The 12,019-nt window shown below is 31.9% G+C and overlaps 1 protein-coding gene across 2 annotated transcripts in view; it reads left to right on the top strand.

Annotated features, from left to right (window-relative positions):
• Window positions 1-12,019, top strand: part of LOC145678749 (uncharacterized) — a 144,939-nt gene that overhangs the window by 96,377 nt on the left and 36,543 nt on the right. The window contains exon 11 of one of the 2 annotated variants that reach the window (XM_081749217.1): window positions 5,065-11,011. The exons of the other annotated variant lie outside the window; for it this stretch is intronic. Coding sequence (XP_081605343.1) covers window positions 5,065-5,077 — 13 coding nt within the window. The 3' untranslated portion in view covers window positions 5,078-11,011. Of the gene's footprint in view, window positions 1-5,064; window positions 11,012-12,019 lie in introns of those variants that run through there. 2 annotated transcript variants of the gene reach the window in all.

Raw genomic sequence — 12,019 nt, 5'->3', positions numbered from 1 at the left:
TATGTCGTATTTAGATGTTAAAGTTCTTATGTATATAATGTTCGTTGCAGACCTCATTATATTTGCCTTTGTCTGTCAGCTCGATTACTGTACTCTTTCTGTTTACGATTCCCCTTCTCCCCTTCTCAGAAACTGTAAACAGTATTAAAGGTAATACGTATATTTAGTTTGAAAATTAATTTTAAAATCCTAAATTTCTTTTTTTTCAGCCCCCCTTTAAAAAAAATTAATTTTGTGTATTTCTTACTTATAGGTAACGTAACCCAAGTTTTCGGGATAATAATAGACATTTGCTTTAATGACAGAATTTATACGTGCAGAGCAATTGAGTTCTAACTTAGAATGATACATTTTGTTTCAATCGTAACATTTTGTTTGTTATATGGATTATAGCGATCAGACAAAGTTAAAGGTCTAATAACTATTAAGCGAAAACAGAAGTATGCATAACGGGAATATTTCTTAAAATAACTTACAGTTGTAAACGTTGAGCAGCTGAAGTATAGTCTTATGTATATAACTAGACCTGTTCAGTTTATCATTAACAGAATTCTGCTAGAAATGGCTTTACCTATTATAGAATGAAGTGTCCGTTTAAGACTCTTTTCTTTGCTTATATCACTTCATTGCGTAATTTTTTCTTTGCTTATATCACTTCAGTACTTAAAATTTATATCAGTAACAGAAAAAAAAAAAAAAAACGTGATAAATCTTGAGGTAAACACACAATATTCACATCCTATGCAGGCTAAAATTTGTGCACAAAACTTTTCCTATAATACAAAAATCCCAATTATGAAATACCGTAAGAGGTCCGGTTAGAGATTTCTGTTCGTGAGAATCCTATCGAAAATACTCAGTACGCGAAATTATTTATAAATACTTTCCATAATAACAAAATTGTGGCAAATTTTCCTTTTATTTCGAGAGAGAACGATACACAGAAAAGTTTCAAAAATAATTAAAACATTCAAATTTATACTTTTCGTATTTATAGTTTGTAGTAATTAAACTAAGTCAATCACATTCATTTTATTTTTGACAATTTTATCAGTTTTACTTGTTCCTTGGTTTTATTTCTCTTTTGTTAAGTGGAAAAGTTTTTAAGCTTTAGAGTTCGCAAAACATTGTGCAGTTTCTCAGGTTTTACTGCTGTTGCTGTGCATTTAATCACACGATTGTTGATAATATTGAAAAATAGTATTTGAGTTAGAATTGTGTAATTCTTTACAGTATTAAGTGCAATTGCACTACCTTTGTAGATTAACAACCTTGTGAATATATTGAAGAAAAAATGTTACCGCTTAATATTGCATTGTGTTAGTTTGTATGTGGTGTATGCTTGTGAGTATGATGTATGGTATTATTTAAACTTGTACATTTACCTAACAAACAATCTCACCATCTCTTATTACAGTATCATATTATAAATCTTATGTCAGACGTTTTGCTAGTCATACATTGTGTAACTGAACTCTGTGTGAAACTTACGAGATATTATATTTAGATCAAAAAGAGCATTTTTCCACTCCTGTCATATGTGTTTATGTTTTTGCAGTGGATAAGAGTAACCTATGAATGTACAGTTCTCTATAAAGGTTAAGTGTTTGAAGACAAGAGGATACTTTTTTTTCTAAAGTATCCTTTCATTCTGAAGGTTGTAGTAGAGATGATATGAGGATGTTCCAATTTTATTTCCAGACTGTACAGTTACATTCAAAGGCATTGCCCACATTTTTTTTCTTCTAAAAGCCCTTTATTCATATTCACGATCAGTAGATATAAGCATACAGAGAAGACTATACGGGCGAAATTATTTGTTTAACACAGTCCTACCACGGTGGATTTAGAAGACTTAATGCCCAATTAAGTATGAGAGCGAAGACTTTCCTATCCTCCGAATACTTCAACGAATGCAACGAGAGATGGCGCTAGTGTGACTACTTTTATGTGTTAACGCTAGTGGCATATATTCTTGAGATCGTCGAAATGTTTAAGAATAGCAAATTCTTCATTTCCGCCTCTAATTCGACGTTGATTTATTCATTGATGAGGAAGGGGAAGAGATATTTGCTCTCCTCAGAATGTTTGAAGTATAATGTAAACGTCAGGATTATAAACAGAAACTATTACCGAAGTCCAGGGGTGTGCATCAACGAATGTTCCTCCTGCCTCCTAAAATGTATATTCTCCTGAATAATTTTACAGATGCGTCTATTAGTATTTTCGTCGTACCTCAGTTATTCTCACCTTCAAATTATCTTAATTTTGTTCTCATGTACAGATTGTCCAATGAATGGGTGGGATTTTGGGGCGTTTAAAAAAAAATTAAAAACAATCTTGGTTGATAATTTCGTTTCATACATTGTAAAGATTCGATTCCTGGAAATTATTTAATATTTGTAAAAATAAGTATTATTAACCTTGCAAAAATACCAGACTGTCTACCATACAAGGAGGAAAATGAAACAAGAATATTAGAAACAAAGACTAACCTTTATTCAACAAAGTATAGGCCATCGATGTATATGCTCGATGACTTTCACCTATCTTTGGGACAACAGTTCAATCTGCTGGCGATACCATGTGGCAGGTTCAGAATTGAAAAACTCGCGACAGACAATATGCATCTCACCATATGAATTGAATTGGCGACCACAGAAGAAATGTAAGAGAAAGCGAAACAAACCATAATCTGAGGGTGCAACATCTGGACTATAGGCAGGATCAAACCCATCAAGTTCAGCCAGGGTGTTGGTCACAATTCGAGACCGATGACTCGGAGCATTGCCAGTTTGCGGCAATAACCTCTTCCTTCTCATTAATGATGGATATTTGTCGTTCAGAATAGCATACACTCTGCGTAATTGTTCAGAATACAGGTCACCTGTTACAACACGATCCTCTGGAACAAACTCAAAATGAATTATCCGGTCAATATTCCACCAAACACACAACATGAACTTTTTCCCAAGTCTGTCATGTTTCACATTGGCTAGGGCGTCCTGTCTTTTTTTTAGCCATTGTTTACATATGTCAGCTGTTACAGTTCTCCTCCAGAAACGATCGCGCGGGTTTTGCAACAAAGTCTGGCACTGCGCTGGGCCTGCTCCTCTGTTAGCTCAAGGGGACTTTGTCGAGCTGTTTATTGACGCAATCTGTATCATGCAATCGATGGTTTAATGTCGATTTGGATACCCCAACCACTCTTGCTAACACACTGGTACTCGATTGTGGTTTAACATCTTGCAGGGGGCCGTTAATGTCCATCGGAGGTCTACCCTTGCGGGGCTTGTCCGCGTGGCTTAAATCACCCGAAATAAATTTTTTGAATCAACGGGAAATTGTCGATCGATCCAGTACTGCTTTGTTCTCTACACGAGAAATTTTGTCCGCTGCAGCTTTTGCTGTTAGTCTTTCTTTCCATAAAAATCGTATCACAGCTCGAATTGCAATTTGGTCCTTGGTCCTCTCTTATGTTGCCCTATTTGACTTTCCGGGAACACTCAGTACACACGCAGTACTTGCCTTCACTTGATCCCACGAACCTGTTCTCTATTATTGCCAACAGTTTTCACTGGTGGCGCCATCTATGCTCCTCAAGTTTACGTCATGCAGGTCAATGTGTTATGGTGCAGAACTCCTGGGAGAGACTGGTATTATTGTAATAGTAAATTATTCTTTACTAGAAAGATTTCAATAATATAATACTTCGAAACACACTACGTGCCAATTGCAACTTCTTTAAATATATTCTCACTGATGTAAACACTAACGCCAAGTAATAGTAAATTATATATTTGTTACTTTGTATTTGGTTATTTTGAAATGTAAAACGAGAATTCTTGAAACTATATAATCTAAAGTGATGCATGAAATTCTTAAATATAATCTTACCAAACAAATGACATGTTCTTACACTGCTTTAGTAATGATATTGTATGGAAATGAATTTCGTGTTGATCGAAGAGATTTACTCACTACATTCCACCAAAAACAGAAAAATGACGATTAACGAAGATTAGTTACTATATTCCACCAAAACAGGAAAATTATGGTTAACGGAGCCTGTGTTCACAGAGACTTAACCACGTAACTATGTTATAAGATTCATTGAATTTATAAATAGCATTATTTCCCTTTTTTATTGAGCGGTAACCTATATACGACGAAAATAAATTCTATGCCATGCAATACTGGTAACGACAATTCTCCGTGTCGTAAGTGATGATTTGAATGGTACTTAACTAAGATATTATGTCGTTTGTTTCTTAATATTAAACTAAATTCAAAGAGAGGGCTGGAAATGGGCAAAATTAGAAATAATAGCAAAGATTAATTTAGAAGTTGTGTAACTATATTCAATGCTTTCGTAGCTATTTAAACATATTACTACTTCTGTTTTTATGTTTAAAACCAGTGGAGTTACTCGTATATAAATCAGAAATATGATACTATTTTTTAAAATTATGAGTAAACACAGGAAGTTGTATTTTAAATATATTATTTAGTGTTGTAGCCAAAATGAAATCCAGGTAAAACTATATTTCTGTGTCGTAAACTGCACAACTGTATAGTAACACGGGTAATTGACAGTTTAGATATGATTCGAAATCGTTCTATTGCTCGACTGAACATCTACAAACATAAGTTTAAAAGCAGTTTTTACAGACAATAAGCAAAGAAAATACAACAATATATTGAGAAAATAATGGTTAGTAGTAATTATAATTGATAAAGGCTTGGAAAGACAAATAGAAGTAAACATAGCGCTATAGACATAGACGAATATTACGAACCTTTATGGAATTAAGATAATATATTAAAGTTGGTAATGAATTTATATGTAACGTAGTTGATTTAAATTTTTTTCCAAAATTTTTGACAGTCCTTTATTTACTGTAATCGGAGTTCCAATACATTTTGTATTTTTAAATATATATATATATATATATATATATATATATATATATATATATATACTATATGTATATGTGCTTGAATTTAATGTATATGATAGGCGAACATTTTTGTTATCGGATTTTCTTTTTATTTCTCTTACAGTGATGACGATTAAAAAGGATGAATATTGTGAACAACTACTAGAGCAAGTTTCGTATTTGTTAATTTAGAGGAATATGCTTGTCCATCTGTTAGATTAGAGATCGAGTGAGAATCATGTGATAGTGAGGAAACCAGGAACAGCTGGAATTCAGCAATTTACCGTAGCCGCTTCTGAGGTCCTCATATGTGACACATGTTCTAATATATTATTCTATTATGTAGCAAATACTTTTGGCATCGTGTTTACAACTTGAGGGTGACATATACAGCTTACGAACTCTACGTACACAGTTTAAGTACTACGAGAAAAGCTTAAGAACAAATTACGTTGAAAAAAAAATGAATGTCAATCCAAGGACTGAAGAAATCAGACAGGTGTGCTGCTGACTGTTTGTGAGATTTGGAAATAAAAACAAGCAGCGCAAGGCAGGAAGAATATAAAATGTGACAGTCTAAAGTTCTCCAAAAATTTATGTTTAAATCGTGAAGTAATTCAGTTGAGCTTAATTGGAAAATTACGAGTAATATACGCACTTAATTATGTCTGATAGCAATAGAATGTGACTGTGTAAACTTGTTTGCTTTCATTTGTACGACACGATTGTGTAAAAAGTAGCTTCATAGCATTATGGTGCTCGGTAAGTATTGATAGTTCGGCACTAAACATACTAGTTTTAGCCATTGACGAACTCAAATTTTGTACAACGATTTGAAGAATTTTCACATTTGTCTGAAAGTTTGTGTCAAGTTTAAATAAATGATATTGTTTCATAGTATATTTATCAAGACGGAAACAGCATTTTAACAAATAATCTATTTTCTATTGAATTTTCTTATTCCAAATGTGAAGTTTACCAGGATATCTACAATAATTATCTTGATACAGGTAGTTCGATATATTGCTTATATATTTGCCATTCAAAGTAATGTGTAAGACAATAAAATTATATTTATGAGTACGATTTCACTACACGTTTGTTCTTGGCTCTTCTCGTTTAATCCGTTTACCTTTGCGAACTAGAAAGAAGCTAAGAAAGTAATACCCATTTTAAAGTTGGAAACTTTTTTTGTTCTTGGTTATTTTGGTGATGTATAAGTCCGCACCAGTGCATTCAGAGACGTACTACATACTTGCTTCACTAATAGTATGTTTTTTGTTCAGTTTAATACCTGTTGTTTGTTTGCTGGAATGAAACAGAAAATGATAGGCCTTTATGACGAAAGAGTACGGAACCTTAAGCAATTATACATTCTTGAATGGGCATAAGAGAAACTACTGTCTGAGCAATTTTCGAGGTTCATCAGCATAATCAGTTTCTATAAAAGAAGTGTTACCCTTTTCGTAGATAGTTAATTGCATAATATGTCAAAAATTGATTAAGTTCGTTAAAAGAAAATTAAATGGACAAGCATGTTACCTCGCAAAACAAATATAATTGTGAAGTAAATTGAGAGTTCCTGTCAAGATAGCTTAATGTAGTAAATACTGTTTCTCAAATCAGGTTATTATGATACAAAATAAAATAAAAGTCCTGTATTAAATGTAATTAGTGGTGCGAGTTTTGTTTGCACAACGACTTCTTAAATGTATAACATTGTTGAGTTTATGAGTTTTAGGTTTGTATGAATGAGATGTTACTTGTATTGCCCTTAGAGAGAATAGAACTGAGTTATGTGTTTTTGTTGTAAGTTCATGTGTAAACTTATTTTTAGGTACATGTTTGCTATTACGTTCTACTGTGAGGGATAAAGTTATCGCAAAATAACTGTGTATTATTTTCCCTTCTGTTAGTAATGCATGGGGAATGTGGATGATGAAATTTTAGTTCATACGTGTTGTAGGTAAAATGAATGTTATCCTAAGGTACATATGATTGAAGAGTACAGAAAAAAGTATAATAAAAATGAAACTGCAGAAGCGCGAATCATTGAAACATCGCTTATATATTTCAGAGAACTGCCTTGCATCATATTTTTAAAAATATATAGCCAATTTTCATTCATTTGTTCTTCGAAGAAGTAAGTACTTACGTGAAATTTTGATTTGTAAAAACAGTGTTTTCTGTGGTCTTCTGTCTGTTGAAACTTAAATCTCTGCAGGTGGAATGTATTTTATTTTTGGTAATGTCTAATTAACTGAATTTTCTCCAGGACGTAACATAATTTGAAAGGATGTTTCAAGTGCATTTCATGAAATCATGGTCTAAACTGGGTATGATTACCTCTTATTTATTTCTGTATTTATTTTTCCTGTTTCCTTCAATGATATTTTCTAACGTGAAGCTTAGTTGAAATGTGAGTATGAGCAGTCTGTATTTTTTTTTTTAGCGAGGGGAGGGGAGGGGTTAATTGAGTCGTGCAAAAGCATATTAAAGATATTTCACAGTCAGAACTTTTATATCAAATATTCTTGTTAGCGTTATGTATTCATTTTCTGGGTTAATCAGGAAATGGATTGACATGTACTGAAAACGCATAAAGTACGCAAATACATCATGTCACTAATTTATAAACTTAAAATTATGGAATGTGGAAAATTTCATTGAGTAATAGATTTATCTAGTTATAATAAACTTATCTAGTAATGACTTCTGCTTAAATGGCATTAAATTTAATTGCAAACTTTAAATAATACAAATGTTATTGAGTTACTAGTTGTCTGAAGCTAAATCACACATTATATTCTATTCTCAAAAACTAGAATTTTTCTATTTTTAAATTTGCATTGATAACAGTGAAGACAGTCAGAGGTGTAAAGTGTATTGTATTGATCAAATAAACACGAAACTTTTTTGACAGTATTTTGAAATTTCTTTTAATATGAATTTAAAAATTTTTGGACATACAAATTCGACTTTGTGCATCCATCCAATTTCTATATTTCAAACTTGTTAACAATCCACAATCGCACTTCGATTTTGAAGAATTTTATATTGTTCAAATATTAATTTTTGGTTTTTCAGAGTTGATACAATTTTGATGTATTAAGCTGATATTTTTCTACCCTAGTAGTGTTGTTGGTCCCACTTTCTAAATTGTGTAGGTTTCTGTGTATCGCCATCCAATTATATGTAAGAAAAATAGTTAAAATACATAAGGTATTACTTAAATTCCATTTTAATATGTGATGATATATGGTAGATAAAATTAACACATATTTGTATGTACTTACCGTGTGTGCAAATATTACATAGAATGAGAGTAAAGATGCAAATGTTGACGTATTATAATACAACATGTAGGGTATTTATCTCTATATGAATTTGTATTTACATGTAAATCCATTTCCTAAAATGTTTTCAAAACTAGAAACAAATTGACGCTTGGAGAAGCACGTGGTACGTTGTTACCACTTCGTGCGCATCCTGATTCATCAACTGGAACTGTCCTGTTAGTCTTAACGAAAAAGAAAATTTCTGAATATTAATTTGTTTGAATGGATGAAATGATATGTTTGCCGTCCCAGTTTGTGCATGTTGGAAAGGAGGGGATGCTTTTCTTTCAAAATCACTTCCGCTTACAAAGAAACGAAAGATGCCTCTTTCATTCTGAAAACACGTGTTTACTATTTAGCGGCAACATTGGAATGTTGAGGTCTGTTGCCAAGGAAACTTTCCACCCACTGTTGCTAAAATGACGTTTATGATTCGACCCTCGCTGAGTGACCGCAATAACTATGTGACGTAGATTTTCTTCTTCAAAACAAATCTGCACGTGGTTTTGAGCTGTTAATTTGTTTCTAGTTTTGAAAGCACTTTAATAACCAATTATTACGCTGTAATTCGTTCATTTAAAATAGTTAATTTGGAGTCTATTCTTGTGTTCTTAAATGTATTACTTGTTTAAGTAATGAGTCCTTTTGTTTAAGTATTTTCTGGTTACAGAATGATGAAAATTGGAACTACATTTAAAACGACTAGTTCAAAACCATACATTGTTGTGGCATTCCTCGCGATTCGTTATTTTCTTCCACTTGTATAGTTTGAAATATAAAATGAGAAATTGCATAACAGAACGCTACACGGACATAACCTTTTCAAATGAAATTTTAACTAAAATTTAAATGCATAATAAAATGTTAATAAAGCTTAGTTTTCAGCTAGTGCGATGTTTGAATTATGGGTTTAGTGCTTTAAACAGTATTATATGTATGTTTAGCATTTAAAAAAAATGGTTAAACAACATAAATACGTTTGTAATTAAAGTTCTATAAGTGGATTTTTATATTATTATTATTATTATTATTATTATTATTATTATTATTATTATTATTATTATGTACTAAGACGGACCAGGTTTAATTTTAATAATTTTAGTGCAAGTACAGGAATCATAAGAATCTTGTACGAAAAAGCATTGTTTTCAGATAACTATTTTTATTACGTATATATAGTATATAAAATGTATAACAAGGGTACTAGTTAGAGAATGGAGGTCGCGTAAGATAAATCAACATGTGAAAGAAATTTGATATGATTTTTTCTTAATAATAATAATAATAATAATAATAATAATAATAATTATGTACAATTGTTAATGTGTTTACAAATTACTCTTTACTGCTATTACTCAGTTCTAGAAAATTTTATACTCAAGTACATTCTGCACTAAAGTCTTAGGAACGCTGGGATTTATTTGGTATAATTTTCTTTTATACATACAGACTAAAATTTTTGTGTGTGAGAGAGATTGAAAATTTTAGTGTATTTGACGATGTTAACACGGTAGTGCATCCGATATAAAAGAGTGAAATCCTAAATCATCAATTGAAAACTGTACTGCATCTGATCCATACGTTCCGATATTAATGATTAAAATAATGTGCAGTAGGCATACATTTTCGCCGTGTGCTGGGTACAACCATGTATGAAAAGTAAATAAATAAATTTGAAGATTTGTTTTTCGATGTTTATTAGTTTTTATTTTCTATATTTACATGGATTAATAGCAACGATAATAAAGTATTAATTACTTTTTGATGGCTGCTGAAAAGGAATATTGAGACTCCACACCAAGCAATGAAAAAGTCGCACGGTTATTTGCGACGGGAATAAAATTTAGTAATGTGACATGAATTAAATGGTATTTCACGCGTTTTGATAAGTAGATATTGGTGTCTGAGAGTTTATTCTGGTAATAACCGTAAAGTAAATCATAGTAGAATGTGTAAGTAAAATGTTGAAATGAAAGATATTTGTTCTGTTAATTGTATAGGGTATTGGCTTCAAGCAGAAGCATAATACGTTTGTCATAAAAGCTACATTGAATTTCAGGTCTGGTAGTAGTTACTGGGCACATTACACTGTTATCTGAGTAAATTTTTGCTTTTTCACTGCTTTCTCCTTCTTCTTTCAGTATTGAACTGTATTTCTCAATGTTGAAACATAAAGAGCATACATATAGCTTGTAGATATTACTGTGAATATTTTGAATTAGCTTGAAGACTGTTCACTTAACATGTCATTTATCATGATATGTGTGTTCCTAAATGCATATTTACTGCAGTGTATGTTACATGTTCGGAATATACTATGGATGGGTAAAACTGTGTATTTTTCTTTTTTTTTCTTTCTTTTTTAAATAAAAACTGGAAATCGGTTTGAAGAAATCCGAAAAATTGGCATTTCGGTTTTCTCCAAAACTGATTCGATTTTCACCGAAATTTTCAGAAAAAGGTTTTGTGGTTTTCAAAGAACGGTTTCGGTACCGAAAAAGTACCTTTCATTGCCTATTACTAGAAATATACCAAGATGAGGTTATGTTAGTGTGGAAAGCTAGGATCTAAGTTACTGAGGTAAGGTGTATGAGAGCGTAATGAGATATGAGTAAGTGAATATTTCTCTTTAGAGTTATAGTAGTTTAGTATATTTAGCTACTGAAAGTAGTAATAGATATGTTATTTGTGTGTTATTGTTCATATGTTTATTTACAAATAAAAATTATATCATCGTAATTTTGCGTTATAAATGCTTTCCCTTCGTATATATATATGTTGAAACTGTATGCTGATTTTGTGTGAAACTTAAACCTTCGTACTTTATACGGTATCTTCAAATCCATTCATCGTATGGACATCCTAGAAAGCATCTTTGTGTTTCCAATGTGAATGTTTTGCCCGAATACCAGTTCTATCTCGTTTATCTAACGGAATTTCGTTAATTATCTCTTTATCGTCATTTGGATGTGTTATCTTTCCTCTAGCGCATGGTGGATCTTATAAAGAATTGCATTGGAAATTCAACAACTCTGGTTCATCTCTTCTGGTTCTCAATGAACTTAAAAAAAGTTCGTTACTGAATTTTATATTTCTGTGTGTGTGTGTGTGGGGGGGGGGGGCGTCTGGTATTTGCGATTTTTTCAATTTTGAGCCCTCCATTTGATAGAGCATCAAAAACTATCTCAAAGAAGTGATGGAATTTTCCGCGTCACTCTTACTGTTCCCGAGATATTGACCAAAAAAACTTCCGATGTTGGGAGATTTAAGGAGCCATATCTCGGAAACCGTAAGTTATAGAGAGAGAGAGATATGATATTGGTGTTGATCAATACCTAAGAGGATGATGAAAATTTTGAAACCAAATAGTAACCGATGGCCACTGTTTATAGCTGAATTTTCAGTATATATACGGTGATAAAAAGTGACAACTCAATATGGCTAATTCAATAGATCCCCTAATACGCAGGTTCCAAATATGTATTATCTATTGAATTTAATCAAATAAATTTAATATACAATTTCATATAAATTTCGAAAAAAACAATTCTTTTTAAGTTTGTTCTGGCGGCCGGCGACTTCTTCGAGCATTTTTTTTTTCTGGCGGCACCCGGCGGTGCAAAGTACTTGTACCTTTTACTGAAGTTCTTTAAAAATAACGATTTTTCTAGCCATTAAAAAAAAATGTATTTATAAATTAATTTTTCTGTTGAGATGGATTTAAGACTGGAACCGAAGTAT

This window comes from Thermobia domestica, chromosome 2 (genome assembly GCF_964235325.1).
Source record: "Thermobia domestica chromosome 2, izTheDome1.hap1.1, whole genome shotgun sequence".
In the NCBI taxonomy this organism is placed as follows: domain Eukaryota; kingdom Metazoa; phylum Arthropoda; class Insecta; order Zygentoma; family Lepismatidae; genus Thermobia; species Thermobia domestica.
This window is presented reverse-complemented; position numbering and strand designations above follow the sequence as displayed.